Source organism: Eleutherodactylus coqui, chromosome 5 (genome assembly GCF_035609145.1).
Source record: "Eleutherodactylus coqui strain aEleCoq1 chromosome 5, aEleCoq1.hap1, whole genome shotgun sequence".
Classification (NCBI taxonomy): Eukaryota; Metazoa; Chordata; class Amphibia; order Anura; family Eleutherodactylidae; genus Eleutherodactylus; species Eleutherodactylus coqui.
Genome location: NC_089841.1, coordinates 218,834,468 through 218,857,322, shown reverse-complemented (window position 1 = coordinate 218,857,322; position 22,855 = coordinate 218,834,468). Strand labels below are relative to the sequence as shown.

Below are 22,855 nucleotides of genomic sequence, written 5' to 3'. Positions count from 1 at the left end.
TTTCCTGATGAACCATAAGGAGTTTGCATCTGGCATAAACAGCATGAAGCCGTATATCATGGGTGCATTCATTTGCACTCAACAGGATAGTCCTGGCGGTGTCATGGTTTAGGGAGCGTTTTTCTGGCATGGCCTAGGACCGTTGGTCATCATACTACAATCCTTGAATGCTGAATACTACAGGGACCTGTTAGCTGGCTATCTGCACTTATAACTTTAAGAAGTCTTCCCTGACCACAGTGCCATCTTTCAGGAGGATAACACTCCGTACTGTCAAGCTTGGATCACTAGCGAGTGGTTGGAGGAATACGACAATGAATTCTCCACACTACATCGGCCCCTGAACTCACTAGACTGTAACCCCACTGAACGTGTTTGGGATATGTTGAAGAGGACTGTGAGATCTGCTCCCGCTTATCCCAAAAATGTGCCCCAAGTGACGGAGCTGCTGCAGCGGGCGTGGGTCGAGTTGAGTATGGAGGATGTTCACCATCTTGTGGAATCTATTCCCCGATGTGTGATCGCCGTGATCGCCCAACACGTGGACCAACCCGTTATTGAGTAGGTGTTCGTAATGCAGTGATCATTCAGTTTAGAAGCTTTAGTTTTTTTGTGCAAGAATCTCATTAAGAATGACTTCACAAATATTAATAAGCTGTTTACATTGGAATTAATTGAAAACCGCAATAAATAAAACATTAAAAGATAAATAGTTACCAAGAATAACAGCTATGACGGTAGTGCAGAAGTAATACACGATGGCACGCAGACCGATCTTCCCAGATACACTGGAATCCAGAGCAGCAACACCTAAGTGAATGACAATATATAGTCATTAGGACGGTTCTAATATGATTCTCATAGATTATGATGCTTGTTAATGAGAATATAAACTAAATTACCTATCCGTAGTTATTAAAGTGTACCTTTGAGTATAAAAAGTGAGATTCTTCAGTTGTGGCTAACAGAAAAAAATGATCACAAATAACAAGCTTTCAAGACTACTTAGGTCTCTTTATCAGGCATGATTTAACCCTTTCCAATCCACTGTCTGACCTCTGAAGACATGATTTAAGGCTGTACAGCTCCGATGTTGGAAGACATTTGTCGGGGTTCTTTTACTGTATATTGCCAGCCTCTCTGCTGTCTGAGCCTATCCAATGTGTCACATCATGCAGTACTGGCTTTAGCCAGCATATAGCGCCATTGTACAACGGCAGAAAAAGAGTAAGCCCCCTAGGAAAACCAGGATACAAATTAGATTGGAAAGGCTTAAAGGGGCACCAGCGTTTCAGACAACTTATGTTCATGTAATAGCCTGGGTGTGTCTCATCAACCTTGTAATAGACTTTCATCAAAAATGTTGTTTTACTACTGTTAATCAAGTTTGAAGTGGCTGCCACTAGGAGTCTCTCTTCCAGTTCTTCTGCAATCCACTGTCTCTTATTAGGTACTGAACCTCTGTAGTAACAGGGCCACTAGGAAGTGGTGGTGGGGGCTATATTCACAGGCCGCTCTCTCCACAATTTCTACCTCTTCTGCTGTTACAGCATATGTATGTGTACATTAGATTGGGTTTACTAATCTTTTGGCCAGAATGTCTCTGAATGCCTGAATCCTCCTGGGAAATCAAAGCGTTAGGCATTCAGATACTGCCAGTGAGACCAGTGAGAACAATGCAACATGGGAAGTTAGGGAAAAGAAGTACAAGATAGTAAACTACTGTCAGAATGGTAGGCTTGCTACATGCCCCCTTCCTGAAAATGGATTACAAAAAGCAGGACAGCAAAAAAATGGGATTGCTCTGTTATCATACAGCACACAGGCATGTGCACTGTGTAACCACTGCTGTGACTGAAGCAGCTCCTTGCAGCTATGTCTATGTGGCTCAGCTGTGCGACAGGCACAGCAGAGCAAGCACGGAAGTACCGTCCCCTTCTTGTCAGCACTACCAATGTTAGATATTATGGTATGCTGTGTATTTTGGAGGCATGTCGAACATGGCCAGCAAAGTTTTAGGAGAGGCGAGGGGCTTATGGGAAATGCAGTCTCCCACAATCAAACAGTTGTCACATGACCACCAATGAAGGACCGACCAGATCATGCTGCAAAGAAACACAGATTCACAGAGGAGCGGGTGGCAGAAGAAGTGGGAGAGCATCAGCCAGTGGGTATCTGATGGTGGGGTTGTTTTGACTATACATACTGACAGCCTATAGAGCTTTTTTGAAGAAAACAAAAGAGAGTTTAATTCTGAGAATAACCTTTTTATCTAAAAAAATTAGTACTGTTCTTGTTGGGGTTTTTTTGGGATACTTTTACAGAAATTCAGTATAGAAAATTACAACAGAGTGTGATAAAAATGAAAAAGTATTGGGTGAAGTAAAACTGATTTTAAAAACCTGTTTTTCGGAGTGTGCTCAGTGATCTGTACTGCTGCCTTGTAGCACAGGGTCCTGGATTAAAATCTAACCATGGCAACATCTCCACTGAATCCGCTCATATCCTCCCAAACTCAATAACCACAGCGAGAGGTCAATTGCCTTCCTATGAAATTGACTCTAAATTTGCATGTCAGATGAAAAAGATTTTATGGCTCACCGGGGACGAGGACTGACGAGTGTGATTCTGCTATAATCAGGTCAACAGTGAGAATGAGTATTGAAACATTTTTAATATTGAAATTTCCCATGAATTGGACAGCCACCTACAGTTGCAATCAAAGTTTTTCAACCCTCGTTGGAAATTAGGATTATTTGCCAAATGTACATACTTTCATCTGTTTGCAGAAAACACTATCAAACAAAAACAATTTAAATAGCTCAAAACAACTAACAAGTGGTTTCTCCAAATTCAACAGAGAATGACACTTTTAATGACTGTTGCCCTCTCAGAATTATTCAACACCCTGAGTAAACATCTATAAATCAAGTGTTGTCTCAAGCACACCTGATGCAACTACTCAAGGGCTTCATTAGTTGCATCGGGTGTGCTTGTGATCAAATACCTGGACTGGATAGGGCTTTGTTGATTGTGATGTTTGATTAACGGTTAGATGTATGCCCAAGTGCCCTCTTACACTGAACAATAATCCTTCAGATTCCTGGACCCTGCTCCAGCTATACATGATGGCCATGCTCTTGTGGCAAATAGATGGATATATACTGTGCATTAGCAATCAGCCACTACAAGCAGTATCCCGATGTGTCAGGGCTATGAGGATTGGCGAGAGCAGCACCAGCCAATCAGAGCAGTGTGTAATGTTTTAGAAGGGTAGTCTAAAAAGTGGCAAGGCCATCTTAGATTACCAGAGTAGGGCCACGAGAAATTAAATAGAATATTTAATCCAAACTGGATCAGATGATCCCTATTATATCAGTATCCTAATCTTATTCAGGACAAATAGATCTGACATTCACATTTACATAAATAGGAATCTTAAACTGTTCAATCCTTGCAGATTAAAGTCAGCTGTTCATAATAACTTCTGGGAAGAATCTCCGGTTCCCAATTAAAATATACATGCATTTAAACCGGGACGTCGGGAGAGATAAGAGATTTACTGAATGAGATATTAAACAAAAACATAAAGTATCAGTTACCTGTGATCATGCTGGATACAATCAACGGCAAAATGATGAGCTTTAGCATTCGCATCAGAACCTCTCCGGGGAATGCAAAGTAAAACTTATCCAAATTGGAAAGTTTGCCATATTCACGAACCAAAACCCCGAGTCCAATGCCTTAAAAGGGGAAAACAGAAAGACTCACTAAGCATACATAAAATAATTTAATATACAGTGAAGTGAACAACAAACCACCATGTATCAGGCCTCCTTCACACGGCGACATGGCATTGCCACCAGAAGGTCGCAGCGATATTGCCTCGCTGGTCCAGGTGATATCGCTGCGTCTTCTCGCGGCAATACCGCAATTTTGTAGCGCTACAAAGTCGCGCGACTTTGTAGCACCACATGTGAGGATTTTCAGGAGAGGCTTGAAATATAAGCCCTTCCCCGAAAATAAGCCGTAGCTAAAGAAGAAAAAAATATATATACATACATCCATCACCTTAGACGTGCTGTCAGCCCGGCCGCATGTTCTCCCCGGGTCCCGGCACTGTTCTTCTTCTTTTCTTCTGGCCAGGGATTCAAAAATCCCTGCCTCCTGGAAGCGCTGGCTGTGATTGGCTGATGCTTAGCCAATCACAGCCAGAACTCGATGAGTGTCTGAGACTGGTTCAATCACAGTGATTCATCGAGCACTGGTTGTGATTTGCTAAGCGTCAGCCAATCACAGCCAGCGCCTCCAGGAGGCGGGGATTTTTTAATCCCTGGTCAGAAGAGAAGAAGATGATCAGTGCCGGGACCTGGGGAGAACATGCGGCTGGGCTAACAGCGTGGGAGAGGTGATGTATGTGTATTTTTTATTTTTTGTTCTGCATTTAGGGCTTAGATTACAGCTTTGAGAGTAGCATTTGCTACTGTCAAAGTTGCATCACATCACAGGAAAACCGCATATCGCCGGACCTGCGTGTTTTTTGTGTCGTTTTGTTGCATGCTATAAAACATCGCATGTGTGAAGTAACCTCTAGGAAAGCATGGGCTTCACATACATGCGATTTGTAGAATTGTAGCAACTCTAAAAAAATCGCACGACTTTGTCGCCCGTGTGAAGGAGTCCTCAAGCAGATGCTCCCTATAAATAGAAGAATAGGCATTGTATATAAATTACATGAGTACAGGGAACTAGATATTTGCTATTTTGTCAACATAATACAATGTAATGAGTAGTTCTGCTCTGTTCTCGGATTTCATGAAGACCCACCCCGATGCCAGTGACGTTTTCTTCCAGAACAATGCCACCGCTTTGTCCTGCAGATGGCTGCTGACAGAGAAGGATATGATGTGATCCTGTCCATCAGTGCCTCCATCTTAGTGCCTATACCAGTTTACTGCCTGCCCAGACCTGTGTCCATGGAAGGAGCTGGCATAGGTGCAGTGTGTCTCAATGGAAGGCGCTGATGGACCGGGTGTCATTGCCCTTTCCCCAGCGACGGTTAGGTATGTTTCGATTTACTGATCAATGGCTATTTTAGCTGGAAATATTCCTTAAAATAACAGACAAAGAAAAAAACAAAGCCCTTTGGCTGAGCTTACACAGCCATAAGCTACGGTATTATATAATTGCTTATGGGCGCGTGTATATATGTGCCCATAGAGAAAAAAGAACTTTATCTTGCGTATGTACGCGGCAAAATAGAACATGCTGCGCTCTATTTTGCGCCTGCGTATTACGCAATTCCGACCTGCTAATGTGAGCGGAACTGCGTAAAGCAATGTAATTGATTGCATGTGAGTTACCGCGTATCGCACGGGCATACAGAGCCAGGGTAATATGCAGAAAAAGAAGGTGGGTGATCCTAGCCTTACTTTCATACATGTATGGTTTCCTGGGTTGTTTTTGAATCAATGGTATGATTTAGAAAGGTACAGAACCTCCAATCTTTCAAAAATGTTTTACATTAACCCCCGAATGGCGGGCCAACCTTAGGCCCTAATGAACAGTCACACTTTTTTTTTCATCATCACATTCCAGGAGCCGTAACTTTTTAATACTTCTGTTGACATAGCTATAATGGGCTTGTTTTTGGCAGGACGCGTTGTATTTTTCAATAGTCTCATTTCGGGGTACATATAAAAATTCCACCATTGTTTCTGGATTTCATTTTCATGACGTACAGCAGTGTTCCCCAACTCCAGTCCTCAGGGACCCCAACAGGTCATGTTTTCAGGATTTCCTCAGTGTTGCACAGGTGATGTAATTATTCTTACTAGAGGAGATCCTGAAAACATGACCTGTTGGTGGTCCTTGAGGACTGGAGTTGGAGACCCCTGACGTACAGCATGCAGAATAAACAATGTGATAACATTCTCTGGGTCAGCATGACTACGGCGATGCCAAGTTTATACAGTTTTCTTATGTTCTGCTATTTTTGTACATGACAAGATTCACAGTTTCATTTTTAAATTTTTTTTTTTTTTGCATCGTTGCATTCAAAGTCCCCTAAAAAGAATTCTCAATGGTGCTGTGTGAGGGAATTTTTTAAGTGGGACAAGTACTTTTTAATGGCACCAAGGGGTGATTCATATTACTTCTTGATCAATTTATTTATTTATTTATTTTTTTGTGGGGCAAAACATGCAAAATTGGCTATTTTGTTCATTTTTTTAAATGTATTTTTTCACTGTAATAACTCTGTGGGTTCTCAGGTTCACTGGGGTGACAGAGGCTAGTCAGACATTTATCACCTGTCCTGTGGATAGGGTATAACCATCTTTAAAGATCCACTCCAGTGATTTAGCGATATAGTCCCCCAGTATATATATGTCAGCTTGTATTATCTTGGTTAGTTATAACTTTCTATCTGAAACTCCTGGCCTCCTTCTTCTCAGGTGGTAAGGTCACGTATTATTGTATCTTGTCACCAACATGAAGTACTGGTGGAGACAAGATTGACAGGGGGTTGATGCACCCTGTTCCTGATTGGCTGGCGGCTGTCTCACCTTCCTCAGGCTCGCAGGTCCTGGCAGTGAGTGGGAAAGTTTGTGGAATCATTGTCGCTGGTCAGAGCTGCAGCAGGTAGAGGAGGCAGGAGAGCAGTTGCAGGCACCGGCCTCGCTCCCAGCGGCTGTCCTCTCCCACCTCCGCTCCCCGGTGTCACTCTCCCCTTTACTGGGCGTGCTGCCACCAGCTGTCCTCTCTCACCTCCAATCCCCACTGGAACTCTCCCCTTTCATGGGACCACTCCCACGGCTGTCCTCTCGCACCTCTTGTCCCTGCTGTCACTCTCCCCGTCACAATTCAATACAGACGCTGCTAGGACCTTTTGCTATACAGCCAATTGAGAGCTAGGACCATGACAGGGGCGTTCCTGCATCCAAGCCCTGTCAAACCCCTAGCTGTCGGTGGTGACAAGGTACAATAATACCATTATGTGATCCTAATTATGACCAGCTTATATTTACTTAAGTTTATGCGCTCTCAGACAGTGTAACTCTTGTATGGTGGATCCTACCAGACAAACTCTTTAGAGGGGGGTACAGGCACTCCTACCACAGTTACTCATGATGATCACACAGCTCATGCCACATTATAATGAAGGAGGATTACATATATATATAGAATATGTATGGTAATGGAAGTGTCCTCCCTGCAGGTAGAGATGGTACAGGTTGTAGCTGCTCATGTGATGTTGTGCTAATGCATCATGGGATTCATAGCTCAGAACAGTGAGGAACATTTTCTGCATCAATATGATGCCTGATAAGTATCAAACAAAAAGCTGCAATGCATGCAAGTGACTGCAATATACATAAGAAACCTCCAGAGTGTGACAGGCAATCACATGAAGGGTGCCAGGATGAAAAAATGTGCTTTTGACACAACAGACCTTTAAAAGGAAACCCTCTTTAAAAATAATAAGGTCCCACCAAGATGCTTTTTTGTCCATTTAGCAATAACTGCAGGTTTGAAAATGCACTCAGAATGATTAACTGACCATAAAAAACATCAAAGGGTCCGTAATCTTCAGAGATAGAGGAAGAAAGCTAGATTCAGATAAGAGTGATATTCTAATTGCTCATCACTTAAGCTATTATACACATAAAGTCGTCATGTATTTATAAATGAAAGTTGATGTTTGTTGCCTGTGGATGAACTTTCCTATGTGTTATTTCACTAGGCTGGAGAAAGCAAAAAGAAGCAGTGTCAGGGGTGTACTGTTGTAAACAATGGGGCAGATTTACTAATACTCTTAATAATAATTAGGCAGTGCAAACTTATGGCCAGTTTATACGGGATGAGCTGTCAGGCAAACAATGCCCGGCAGCTCGTCCCAGTGATGCTCGCTCTTGTGCTGTTAGCGAGTATCGCTGGCATCACTCACAGTGCTGCCTGGCTTCGGAGGCGGAGCGGCTGGGGAGCGTTACCCCCTACCCGCCTCCATTCACAGACAGCGTACAGTCATTCAAAAGTAAACAACTGCTGTTTATAGTGAATGGCTAGTGCAGAAACGGAACGACTGGCCAGTTCTCGTTCAGTCACTGCATGCATTAACATGGGACAATTAACGTTCAAATACCCGCGGGATTTTCTGAGCGATAACCGTCCCGTGTAAAAGGGTCATAAGTCTTAAAATACTCAATAAGTCTGATGAATCTGTCTGTCTAACCTTATACACCTATTAGTTGGCTTAGTTTAGGCTAAAAATTGTGTGCTAACAATTGTGACAAAATCTGTGTACATTGTCACATTTAGGCCATGAGCCTTTACAGAAGCCATGCCACTTTGTAGGGCGAGTCGTAAACAGTGTCCACAAACATGATAAATGTGGCGCAAACCAGGTAAGATAGCTGCAATCTGTGCTAGAATACAGGCAAACTTTCAATAGTAAATCTCCCAAATAAGAGCTTAGGCCTCCTTCACACGGGCGACACCGCATCGCAGCGATTTTCTCACAGCAATAGCATCATTTTGTAGTGCTACAAAGTTGCACGTGGCGCTACAAAATCATGCGACTCTGTAGCATCACGTGCAAGAATTTTTTTTTTTTTGGGGGGGGGGAATTGAAATATAAGCCCTACCCCAAAAATAAGCTGTAACTAAAGGAGAAAAAAAAAAGTATACATCACCTCTTCCGCGCTGTCCGAGGTGCCGCCGCAGCTTCTCCCCAGGTCCCGCTACTGATCTTCTGGCCAGGGATTGAAAAATTCCCGGCTGCTGGAAGCGCTGGCTGTGATTGGCTGACACTTAGACAATCATAGCCAGTGCTCGAAGAATGGCTGTGATTGGTTCAATCACTGCCATTCATCGAGCACTTGCTGTGATTGGCTAAGTGTCAGCCAATCACAGCCAGCGCTTCGAGGAGGCGGGGATTTTTGAATCCCGAGCCAAAAGAGAAGAAGAAGATCAGTGCCAGGACCTGGGGAGAAGCTGCAGCTGGGCTGACAGCTCGTCTAAGGTGATGTATGTGTGTTTTTTTTCCCCCGGCAGTTACGGCTTAGATTATAGCTATGACAGTAGCATTTGCTACTGTCAAAGTTGCATTGCATCGTGCGTTGCAACAGAGAGGAAGGCTCCATAGGGAAACATGGGCTACAAAACCTCGCGTGTCGCGGGCATATTGCCGGACCTGCGAAGTTTGTGTGTCGTTTTGTAGCATGCTACAAAACATCTCATGGGAAACCATGGGCTTTACATACATGCGATTTGTAGCATTGTAGCAATGCTACAAAATCGCGTGACTTTGTCGCCCGTGTGAAGAAGGCCTTATACAAACACCATCTCACACCCTCTGTATATTTTTCCCTGCTCTCAATTTTCCACTGGATAGGGCCACCTCCGCAGTTCTGCAGCAGTAGTTGCTCTTACATAGGCCCATTTCTGCATATCTAATGGGGTCCTCAGGAAAGTGCATTGTTTGATCAGGCACAGTGGCTCCCAGCAGGGCCACCCTTCTACACCATAGTACACTTGAATTCAGTGGCTCTGGTGCAAGAACAGTAGCATTTGAGACACTCTATTCTGCTGTACTCTGCAGGCACAAGTAGGGCAGAATCCTTAAGAGGGCTGTCACAGCTTAGCATCGGGAGAACACATATAGAAGTAAGTGTGCAGCGCCTTTTGCTTGTCTCACAATGGGAAAAGAAATGTGCCGCCCACAATCCTCCTGAAGCCTGGGAACAAATAACAGGCAACAGACGACAGGACAATGAAGTCTTGAAAGGAAAATTAATGTGATGTGTTCAATAGCTTCATTTTTTATTACAGATTTCAGCTGCTGAACAGATAATCTCCTAGCAAATGACTGTATACAGTAGTGAGGTTGGATGAGCATGCGGCGCTCACCCAGAACCTTCTGCTAGTTCATTGCAATTTGTTAATGTCATTATATGTTCTACGGTTACAAATAAACTTATAAATCAACAATTACAGTTCAGGGATTCCATTTTCCTGCTCCGTTATTGAAGCAGGAAAGGGGAATCCCCTAGCCGAATGGATCCGTTTTATGGCTGAACCAAACGGCGCCAAAACTGCTGCACGGCATTTTACCAGACGAAAACAAGCTGCATTTTGTGCCGGATCTGAAAAGGAACTCCCGAAAGAAGGTTCCTAATGCAGATGTGAACATAGTCTTACCCTTCCTTTTGCTGCTGTTTGCACCCTCTTTGTCTTTAAGTTCTCATTTTCAGGTGGTCTTCCCAATTTTTCTACTGTTCTGCTGTTTGCAGTCCACTTTCATGCAATGGATATGTAGCAAGCCTAGCATTCTATCAGTAGTTCACTGTCCTGCACTTCCTTACCCTTACTTCCAATTCTGCATTGCACAGTTTGTGGTTTAAAGAGCAGGGGTGCAGTATTTAAATGCCCGTTTCTCTGGTCGCCCAGGATGATCAGGCATTTAGACATTCTGGCCAAATGGTTAGTAAACCCACTATAATGTGTACACACACTCACACACTGTAACAGCAGGAAAGACAAAGATTGTGGAGATTATTATCAGTGTCCACAGATCTCAGCCTGGGAGTGCATGAGAACCGCCTGTGAGAATAGCTCCTGCCCTGTTGCTATGAAAATATCCCTGTGTTCTTGTTACTATAGAAGCTCTGCACATAATGATAGAGAGTGGACTGCAGGGAAACTGAAAGGGAGACCCATAGTAGCAGCCACTTCAAACATGATTTACATTGCAAATATATTACAGCAATGATAAGACTCGTTCACACAGGCGTATATCGCTAGGAGTATCCCGCAGCGTTGTACGCATTGCAGCCAATACACTCTGCTGGCAGAGGCTGTGTAGGGCTTCGACTGGCACTGCGCAGTGTAATTTTTTACACTGACGTCACGGACATGTGCAGTGTCATTTTTTTTCTCTAAATTCCCTGCTCGATTTAGAACAGGGATGTGTACCGAAACGCTGCCCATACGAAATACATGCGCACGGACAGCGTTTCATACACAGCCTATTCAAGGGCTGCGTATGATACGCGGAGAAATAGAGCATGCTGCAGTTTATTTCCCATGCGTTTCGATACATGCTGGTGTGAATGGAAGAATAAAAGTCCATTGACTTTCCATGCCTCCATTCACTGCGTTTTACACAGGGAAATACGCGTACGTACTAAGTGGTGACAATATGCCAGTGTTAATGAGCCCTTACAAAAGCTAGATCATCAGAAGTTGTCTGAACAGTTAGTGCCCCTTTAATGCATTTCCTTTGTGTCACGTGATTTTCTGTTTTTAGTAAGTAACATCTTATTACCTGTGTTTATTTGTACTTTATACTATGTCTGGCACAGAAGTGATGGGCATACTCCCTGGTTGGCAACTGTTTGCTCTTCACAGGTGGTAAAAAGTAACTGTTTAAACACATATTATGGTAATAATTAAAGCATATTCTCCTTAAAGCGGTATTCCAGTGATGGGACATTTTTTTCAGTTTTCACCCATCCGCTATATGGGCAAAAACTGGTAGATTGTGGGGGTCCGACCGCTAGGACAATGTATCTTGAATTGTGAAATAGGGGAGACACGGGCCCCCAATTCTCAGGATTGGTGCGTGTCTCAGCACTCGACCCCATCGATCTATCAGTTTTCTCCCATGCAATGGATGGGTGAAAACTAAAAAAAAACCTGCCCCATTGCCAGAATACCCCTTTAAAGTAGACAGATACTTGGCACTGCCGTGAGATCCCTGTGGATTTATACCTTTAGGAATCCCAGTACATTGTGAATAAAACATAAGATAACTTATTACTTATTCCGGATGCCTTTGCTATTGTTCTGAAATATGCTCACAATGGTGAGGTCAGGGGTGCAAATCCTAACGTTCGAGCCAAAGGTACAATGTCTACTACCGAGGCTTCATCTAGCTTGTGCCAGCATTGACAAATGCTATGTAATTAATGTACTTAAAGCATACCTTCACGTTCAAGTGACTTTTCAGAATAAGCTGTTGTGTGTACACATGAGGAATAACACTATTTCTGGCCATTATTTGTACAGTGGATTCTTCACAGAGGATGGAGTAATCCACACCAAAATCAGCATTGCTAACATGCAGAATAGATACGCAATTCAAAACAGAAGGATTCTGCTGGCCATTCCACATCAAAATCCAAAGTTTGACGCAGCTTCCATTATGGGGCAAAGTCTGAACCCCAAAAATGGTTGAGCCAAAACCCCAGATTGGAACTGTAGGATTCAATTGCTCAAATGAAGACCAATAAGGCTTGAAAATGTTACCTTTTTGGCATTTGTGCAGAACAGAATAATGTGGTCGACCACAAGTAAGCAAACAAACACAGCACTAGCCCGTAGCCAGAGTCCCTGATGTCCGAGACAAATTAAAGGGGTTGTCTGATTGGACAACCTCTTTCTATAGGACTCACTGCGTTAAAATAATAAACAGAGATACTTACCCCTCTGCCAAGATCCAGCGCTGCAGCCTGCTGCGGTCCCGGTGTTTGTGGTGACAGATGATATCACAGGAAATCAGATGACCTCTGCAGCCAATGAGAACCTTGTGTCACGTTCCTGAAATCCAGGTATCATGGCGCTCAAGATGCCAGGAGAACAGAGAAGCGGACAACTCCTTTAATATGATGTTTATAGTAATCATATAACTTAATTATTGCTCTCTATGTGTCTAACACTACGGAACCCCTTTTAACCATAATTGCTAAAAGCATGCATGAGTTAAGGTGGTATTGAGGATGGATTTCCCATACTAAGAGACTGTCACATTTTGGCAAAATATTCAATAAAACGACATTAACATGGACAAAAGTGCCATAAATCCTTATGTCAAAAAGTCTAGATTCCACACAAGCAGTGGTGAATGCATTTCCTTGTTGAATCATAGAGTTGGAACGGACCTCCGGGGTCATTGGTCTGTCCAGTCTCTGTTTGAAGACTTCCATTGAAGGAGATATCGTGACTCGAACCCAGGACCTCCTGTTCCCAGACTAGCAGCTCCCCCTATTGAGCATTCCAAGCCTTTGGACAAGTTCCCCTGCACACCCTAGCCTTGTTCCTGTTTACCTATTTTCTGACTCCTTGTCCTAGCTCTACCCTCTATATAAACCTGTCCCTGTCCCTTCATGCATTGTGTGATTATTGTTCTCCACTACGTTTATCAAGCTTCATCTCCTAAATCTGCTCCTCTCTCCTGCAAACTACAACTACCTGTTAACGACCACTAGCTCTCCCCCTGACATTACCCGCCACCTCCTTTGTACTGTAAACCGTGACTACCTGCTGGCGACTCTCCAGTCCCGCACGGCTACTACACCCGCGGCTCCAAACCTAGTGCCAGAAACGCTACAGGAGAACTCACCACCTCCCGTAGTAACCTGTTCCACTCATTGATCTCCCTCACTGTCAGAAAGTTTTTTCTAATATCTAATCTGTCTCCTCCCTTTCAGTTTCATCCCATTGCTTCTAGTCTTTCCTTGTGCAAATGAGAATAGGGCTGATCCCTCTGCACTGTGACAGCCCTTCAGATATTTGTAGACAGCTATTAAAGTCTAATATCATTTGATCAGTTTCTCCTCAATTCCCTCATCTACATCATTTATAAAAATGTTGAATACCACTAGGCCTAGGACAGAGCCTTGTGGTTCCCCACTTGATACATTCTTCCACTTGGATGTGCAGCCATTTATGACCACTTCTTGAGTACGATCACTCAGCCAGTTGTGAATCCACCTAACAGTTGCCTTGTCAATCCCATATTGGGTCATTTTTTCAATAAGTATGGATGAGATACTTTGTCAAATGCTTTACTAAAGTCAAGATATACTATATCCACCGCATTTCCCTGATCAACCCAGTCGGTGATTCTGTCATAGAAGGAAATAAGATTAGTCTGGCATGACTTGTTTGTTACAATCCATGCTGGCTCTGGTTAATTACTCCATTCTCATCCAAGTACTTGCATACATGCTGTTTAATAATTTGTTTAAAGATCTTCATGCCGACCTCCCATGTAATAGCCGGCGCTTGTAACTGCTGGAATGGCTCCCATTGATTTCAATTAGAGCCATGCCTGCAGTTACAAGCGTCGGCCACTACACGGAGGTCAGCGTGGAGGTGTCCGCTCCGAATTCTGTGTTATTTCGGTGCTGACAGCATGCGCCCAATCAGCTGATCGGTTGGGTTCCTGATGATAGGTCGTCAATAGTATTTCACTGGAAAACCCCTTTAAGTTAGCTAAGTGTTCCCTCGCCATCTCTCTGCTTATGGATAACCTGCATTCTTGAATTCCTTCAATAGCACAGTGAAGATCAGTTGATGTTACATCTACTTTCTGAGAGAAGACAGACACAAAATAGGAATTTAAAAGTTCGGCCTTCCCAACGTCGTTTTTACCCAATTCACCATTTTCATCGTGTAAACATCCTACTTGTATGTGATATTTACAATAGAAATCTCAAATACAGCACCTCTGAGAAGCTAGAACAGAAATAAAAAATATATACAAATATTCATCATCTGGCCTGTTATACACATTTCTGTGCATCTATTCCCTAGTCTTTCATATTAACAAAGCTGTTACTATTAAGAAGCTCCGTGCACTATGGTTTTTATGGGTGAACAGCTGACAGATTTTAAGTGTTATGTATTTACGATCAGTCCAGGGAGTCACCAACTATGCAACAAGGAAATATTAATAAAGGTTGCCACACTGGTATTTAAAGCGTGGTTGCACTTAAGTAAGTTTCGGCATGGCAGAAATAAGCCTTAATAATTAACCTATGCTAACTCATCAAGAAAGACTGAGTTCAGACAACACATTTTGTTCATGTGCAGGCCTATATTTACTGAATCTGCTTATTTTCAGTTAAAATTTAGCCCTGTAGGTGTTAGAAGGTGATGTGTTCTTGTTAATGTTTGGCATTCCACAGCTAGGCTCTCAACAGGACAATCTATTGATCTGCATGTATCAACCTTTGGACATGAAATTCCTTTCTGGAAATGCCATCTTATTTACATGCTGCATGTGAAGCTTTTTTCAATCCCAGCTGCACTAATATTAAACTATGTAACCATTACTATTCTGGAAACACAAGGCAATTATGTAACATTATTAAAGTGAACATAAACTTTGTCTGCTACCAACTTGGTACTGCAGATCAATGCAAAGATGGTAGCAGACCCCAGGACTGCAGGCCAGCCTTACAGAGGGTTGATAAATAGACAAGTCAATGAGGTTTTCATTAACACTGCCCTATATTTAAAAAAGGATGCAATATCCTCAGTCAGCCCCCAAATCCCTGAGACTCCCTCACGGTGTGCCGTAGGAGTCACAAACCATCAAACGAGGGTAAATGTATTGTGTTAGAGCTCATTCACACGCTACATTTATTTAAATATGCGCAATACTCAGTGAATAAAACCCGTTGGGGTTATTCACAGGTGCATATTTTTAATGTGATTTTTGGTTGCATGAAAAAATAAGCAGCATGTCCAAATTTGGTGAGTATTACGTTTAACCCCTTGAGTGGCGGGTTTCCTACCACCCTGTCGTGCCCACCAGGGCAGGTTTTTTAAAATGGTCTAATCATTGAATTTCAACTAATTTTGCAGTTGCGTCTCAAGAGCCATACCTTTTTCATTTTTCCATTGACATGGCCATATAAGGGCTTATTTTTTGCGGGACAAGTTGTGATTTTTTAAACAGGGGGGAGGAAAAAAAGAAATGGGGAAAAAAGAAAAAAAGGGGCCATGTCATTAAGGGGTTAAATAATGCATTAACTTCCTTCTCTGGGTCATTACGACGCATGGATACCACATGTGTGATTGTATTTCTGATTTTTTACAAAGTAAAGGGAGACAAGTGTTTTTATTTATTTTTTAAAATTTTTTTTACTTTTTTTATTTTTTGTCCCTTTAGGGGACTTCCACAGGGACCCATCAGGACCCCTGGTCACATTCCAGGGGTCCGATGGTGACAGCCCTTTACATGCTGCAGTCACATAGACTTGGGTTAACACAGCAGAGATCGGAGGTTTTCTCTGATCTCTGCTGTAAGAGCAGGTACCTAGCTGTCCTCTGACAGCTAACAACCAGCTCTCCCTGCGACAGAGACCATCGGCTTGCTTCTGACAAGCCGATGGTCTCTATGGCAACCTGTAAACAAACCAGTGCAGGAGATTGCCGACATATCTGCAATATCTTCTGCTGGTTTTTCAAAGCCCTTGCTTTGTTCTCTGTGGGTCTGTGCAGGCAGAGCATAGTGTCACAGCTTGTGGCATTGTGCTCTGCAGCTCCCATAGTGATACATAGCCCGGAAATCTTCCGGGCTGTATCGCTATGAGCAGTGGAGCTCGTCCCGGAAAATTTCCGGGCGTGCCACTCAAGGGGTTAAGAGGGGCCTGGATGCCTTTCTTGAACGTTATAATATTGTTATAGTCACTAATTACGTCAGAAGGTTCGGTGATCAGGGAATTATTCTGATTGCCAGGCTTTGAGTCGGGAAGGAATTTTTTTCCCCTTAATTTAAGGAAAATTAATTTCTACCTCATTGTGTTTTTTTTTTGCCTTCCTCTGGATCAACATAGGGTGGGGTGGGGGTAATAGGCTGAACTACACTGTTTCCCTGAAAATAAGACATACCCTGAAAGTAAGACATAGCATAATTTTCCAGAATGTTTGAGGATGCAAACAGCTGCTAACTGCTAACAGTTAATTTAAAAAGTCAATTTAAATAGTGTCCAGGCAGCTATACATGTAAAAAAGTTAAACCTTTTTGAACACAAATTAATATAAGACACTGTCTTATTTTCAGGGAAACGCGGTAGGTGGATGGATATATTTTTTCAGCCTAACATGCTATGTTACTATGATAGTAATACACTTGTTGAGAACACATACTCATCTTTACTCTTCTATTCAGTTTTCAAGATGCCTTGACAACAGCAGACTAATGAGACAGGGAATCGAGAAGTCCTAACATTGTAAAATATTTAATTGCTGACAGCAACTAAAAATTGAGCTCTACCTAATAAAACCGAGAAACCTCTCTGACATGTTCAGAGAAAAACAATTCCTTGTGGCACGGTGCCCAGCGAATGCAGGAAATCAATCTTATGGGATGGTATTAAAATCGAAAATTGAGCAACCTAATTTCATCCAAACAAACTCACATTTCAACAGCAGATATGGGTTTGCCAGAAAATGTAGCACACACCTACTATATGTTTATATAACCCAGCAAATCACGCTTGTTAGACAGGTGTAAGCGACAACAATCAGCATTTGTAATGTGCTTTCCCAGAGTAGTCTGAGGATAGGGTGGACAATTACTGATTTATCTTTCTACTTAAAGGGGGATTCCCATCTCAGCGTTTCCTGGCTGAGAAGTAAAACATTACCTGACCAATTTATCGGGTGTTAAAGGGGTTGTCTCGCGGCAAACATCAAAATTTTACATAGCCCATTCCCCCTGTCACCCCCCTGGCATAAAATAGGATTTTAAAGCGATTTTTAAACCGCTTGCTACTCACCGATGTGATGAAAGATGAACTTACAAAATTCTTCTCCAAAGATGGCCACCGGTCCTTTCCCAGGGATGCACTGCGGTTTTCTCCCATGGTGCACCGCGGGTCTTCTCCCATGGTGCACCATGGGCTCTGTGCGTTCCATTGCCGATTCCAGCCTCCTGATTGGCTGGAATCGGCACACGTGACGGGGCGGAGCTACGCGATGACGCGTAGAAGGGGCGGAGCCAGAACGCCGCTCGTGCCCGGACCGACCAGAAGCAGAAGACCGCACAGGGCAAGCGCGTCTAAAAACGCCAGAAGACATCAGAATTAGACGGAGCCATGGAGACGTGGACACTAGCAACGGAGCAGGTAAGTGAATAACTTCTGTATGGCTCATATTTAATGCACGATGTATATTACAAAGTGCATTAATATGGCCATACAGAAGTGTATAGACCCACTTGATTTCGTGAGACAACCCCTTTAAGGCAAAAGCTGAGGCATCAGAATTACACAGGTACCATAGCTGCCACGGAAGTAAATGGGAATTACGGAATCAGCAACGCACGCTATGCTACACCTTTTCCGTAACACCCATTCATTTCAATGGAAGTTACGGAAACAGTGTAAGGCTGCTACCTCGGCTGTTTCTGTGATCCCCCGCGAGGGGGTCAGGAAACTAGCGGTGGGTTTTTCATCTCAGTAATGAAATTCTATACTAAGTACCTTGCATTATTTAATGTTGTTAGTGTATTTATTATAGGTATGTATACCCCTGATAGCAAATGTATTTTGAGTGCTGTTGCCACTTTTCCACTTCTGCTTCTGTTGTATGTTGCAGCCATGGTTTAACGTCCACCTATGGATTTTTATTGGGAAGTACTCGCCTATTTTCTCCTCTATTATAACTGTGTGACAGGAGGTGTGTGATCATCATTAGTGGCTGTGAGAGGAGTGCCTGTGCCCCGCTCTGGGTAGTTTCTGTGGTAGATCCATGTAACAGCACCACATAAACTGAGAAACTTGACTAGAAAATGAATCCATAATTCCAAGCAGATCTGCGCTGGTCAGAACTGAGATCACATGAGAAATAAAAGGGCAGGAGGTTCAGACAGACAAAAAAACTATCCAAGGTAACACTAGCCCACTCATATATACTGTGTATGGACAGGGACATGTGCGGTTGGGAATGTGGATGGACTGGTTTTCTATCTAGTCTTGCTTCTGCCATATTTAGTAAATATGCATATATGCTTTTTGGCAGTTGTATTTTGGCAATTTTTCTGTTATTTTGTTATTATTGCCTTAGGCCTCCTTCACACAGATGTTTTTGAGCCCCACGCCAATCGCGATATAACGCTCCCATTCTTTCAATCGGACCACTCAGACAGCCGCTTGATCACAGCGCTTTCCACCGTCGCAATTTTCAAGCGGTGTCTGTTCCATTTTTGCCCGCTTAGCGCACCTCATCAATGATGAGGTATGCCAAACACCGCTGTCGGCCGCAGTTCCCAAAGTAAAGTCGCGGCGCTTACCGCAACGCATGTGTGAGGGAGGGCTCATGGTTTTTTTACTTTGATAATAAAAAGATTTACATAATGAATGAATAGAAAAATCCCCCGAGTGGCTCTTTAATCTTTCTAAGTCTATTACTTTAGGGATATTTGTATCTAATAACTGCAAACAAGATAATGCGCTTAGGCCATTTTCACACAGCCAAGAAAATCGTGCGAGATTTCTGCATTGTGAGACGCACGAATATGAACCCCATTCTCTCGAATAGGGTCATACACATGGACGATTTCTTTCTTATTTTTTCCCACTTTGTGGCACGAGTAAGATTAATGGCATGTCCTATCTTTGGGCGTTCTCTCAGAACACCTCGCATCACCCATTGTTTTTAATGGGACTGACACAGCATCGCATGGCCTGTGAGATGAACGCGAGTGCGATGCAAGGTTTACCCATTGAAAACATGGGACACTCCTAGATCCCATGCCGATCGCTACTTCCCTGAAGTGATATGTGGCGCTCTTGACACAAACCGCCTTGCATCCGTGAAGATATCGCATGTTGGCGAGCGCTGATATCGCACATGCCCATGTCAAATTAGCCTTAGTCACACGTTTTATCGAAGCGATTTTGCCGCAATAAAACGTCAGCCGAAAATCGCGACCATCTGAAGCATTGGATTCCAATGCATTTATTCAGGTGTACGATTTTCAGGTACGTAAAATCGTCTGGCCGGCAAAGATAGCGCATACAGTGTGCATTCCAGTCGGCGTAAAAGCAGGAAAAATACCCTGCAGCGTGGAATTCCTTCAGTCGACAAAAATCCTGGGAATACCTTCTAATAGCCTAATAGGGCGAGCTATCTTCTCTCTCCAGCGTTGGAGGCAGCTAAACAATCCCCCTCCCCCCCCCCCATTTTTTTCAGCTCCCATAGAAGTCTATGGGAGCTTCCAGCATATTTCAGCAAAAGATAGGGCAAGACCTATCTCTCCACACGCCGTATAAAACGGTCACTGTTTTCTGTCGCCAATATGCTTTTTTTCCAGCACAATTTTATTTAATTGCCCAAAAATTGTTCATCTGAATGAATACATTGTAATTCAATGCTTCAGATGGTCTTCATTTTGGACTCAGCTACAATAGCTGCATATATTCGGTTGTGCGAATAAGGCGTCTATCTGTACATTTGAGTAAACTTATGTCATTTCAGGTTCTGGGGCTTGAAAGGGTTAACAAGCTCATAGAGGTGGTGACTGGGAGGCAAAATTGAGAAATAGTGAAACCTTCTGGATAATAGTTCTGGGTTGTCGCCAAATTGGGAGGTTTGAATTACAGTTTAGATTTACTTTACATTTATTGATATGTTGTGTTAGCATGTTGTAGTATACTACTTTGTTGATTAGGGGTCATGTGATTCTTAACCCCTTAGTGATAGAGCCCGTTTGCGCCTTAATGCCCAGCACTGCTCCTGGCTCTTACAGCCTCCTCCCCCTGCAGAGAAGGACGCCGTATATCGGCCGGCGTGAATACGCGGCCAATATGCGGTCGTCTGAATAAGCCCTTATATAGGTTTTTTTTTTGCAACTTTTTCATACTAAAAAACAATCAATTTTTTTTATTGCTCCATTCAAAGACCCCTAATATTTATCTTTTTTATCAACGATGCTCGTAAGGGTTTTCTCTAGGGATGAGTTATAGTTTTTAATGGTACCATTTGCTGAGCGCTTTTTTGACCCACTAGGGGACAAAGCATCAGCATTAGAGATGAGCGAACGTACTCGTTTCGAGTACTTACGCACCCGAGTACCGCCATTTTCGAGTACTTCAGTACTCGGGTGAAAAGATTCGGGGGGGCGCCGGGGGGCGGGGAGAGGCGTGGCGGTGCGGGGGGTAGCAGCGGGGAACAGGGGGGAGCCCTCTCTCTCTCCCTCTCCCCCCCACTCCCCACTGCTACCCCCGTGCCGCCACGGCGCCCCCCGAATTTTTTCGCCCGAGTACGGAAGTACTCGGAAATCGCGGTATTCGGGTGAAAAAGGGGCGTGGCCGAGCACGTTCGCTCATCTCTAATCAACATCTTTCATTCTTCTAATACACTATTATACTTCAGCTGGCGATATTGAAGCCTCCGGGTGCCATAGCAACCCAACGGACCTCGTGATCGCATCGCATGGGTCCAATGGGTGAGACAGGGAGCCACATCTCTGTCAGCGATCGCACTGGGTCCTCCTGGCCTCTTTTTCCTCAGGTGGTCATGTAATCTCAGTTCTGACCAGCTCAGAATTACTTGGAGTTATGAATCAATTTCCTGGTCAGTTTCATTCACACAAGCGTTTTGGCGCGGCTATTTTAGCCCCGATAAAAAAAAAATCACAACCATCTGAAGCGTCGGATTCCAATATATTAATTCAGATGAGAGACTTTTAGCCACATAAAAATGTTGCAGCCGAACAGATAGAACATCGGAGACCGAATACGATTTTATACACGGCTGGAAAAGATAGCTCTTGCCTTATCTTTCAGCAAATATACGCTGGCGGCTCCCATAGACTTTGGGAGCTGAAGAGAGAAGGGAATGGGAGGGAGTTTTGCAGCGGCCACTGCGGAAACATGACAGGTGCCTCTATTTAGGCATCACAAGTAATTCCGTGGATTAATGCCAGCTGAAGGCATTCCGGGCTACGGCATATATATGCCACATCTGTCTGCGTGAATGGGCGAAAAAAATGCAAATCTTGGCCGCCACTATTTCCCGGTCATGTGTTTTTTTAAACGCGCTGCGGCCAGCGTAAAAACGCATCGCCCGTGTGAATGAGGCCTAAAGAGAATGAGCCCTAGACCTATAGTAGTAATAGCCAGGGCTCTGTTCTGTCACTTTCACAGCAGCTATGATCCTATTCTAATCCATCTTGTAACAGATCATAATGAAGTGCAACGCCTTGGCTACACAATACTGTGAAGCTAATAGTTTGTACTCTGAAGTTATCTCCAAGGATACATTGAAGCAATGTTACAATCTGGCACAAACAATTACTATTTCTATTCGCCACTCATAAACATTCAAGGTTATTACTGGACAGCTTATTAACCCTTTCACCGGGCTCACACGACCGTGCTTCCAATGTGCTGCACACGTATCTCACGCCTGCGGACACGCAGCAAGTATGCAATGACAATGTGTTCTTTTGTTTTTTCTTTTTTCACGGAATTGCACAGTTTATTGTGCATGTTCCTGCGTTTGGAACATGTATTTTCGCACGTTCCATAGACTTCTATGGTGGCCTTTGCTGCGCAATCCGCAGATAGATAGAGCAGGTTGTTCATGAGAACAAACCCGTTGACATCAACAGTTTATATTCTCCGCACATTGCGCGCATATTTATTTTACACACAAAAAATTAGCGCAAATACGGTCGTCTGAAGCCGACTTATGTGTCTTGACAATTAAGGGGGTTTTCGACAAAAACAGCTTGATTGGCTTGCCTATGATAAATTGCATTCTTGCATGCGCTCCCTTTAGCTTGTGTCATCCCTAACAGAAGCTGTTTTTTGGGACCCCTTTCCCCTTTGGCCATTGTTTCCATCATGAACTCTTCTTTCCTATAACTGCTTTAATTCAGGCAGCTCTGCTGTTCTGTTCTCCGGCTCTGCCACATCTTACCAGTCAATGAACAGTTAATCCTTTCCAGCTTTGGACTCCACCACTGATCACTGATTTGCTATTCTCGGTTTTGCCTCTGTGATTTTGGCTGCGTTCACACATGGTGGCGTCTTTGTGCGGATTTTAAATGGGG

The 22,855-nt window shown here is 43.5% G+C and overlaps 1 protein-coding gene across 1 annotated transcript in view; it reads right to left on the bottom strand.

Annotated features, from left to right (window-relative positions):
• Positions 1 to 22,855, bottom strand: part of SLC1A1 (solute carrier family 1 member 1) — a 56,280-nt gene that overhangs the window by 28,121 nt on the left and 5,304 nt on the right. The window contains exons 2-3 of the mRNA XM_066604235.1: positions 3,603 to 3,743; positions 718 to 810 (exon numbers count right to left, since the gene is read on the bottom strand). Of these exons, the coding sequence (XP_066460332.1) occupies positions 718 to 810; positions 3,603 to 3,743 (234 nt within the window). The remainder of the gene's footprint in view (positions 1 to 717; positions 811 to 3,602; positions 3,744 to 22,855) is intronic.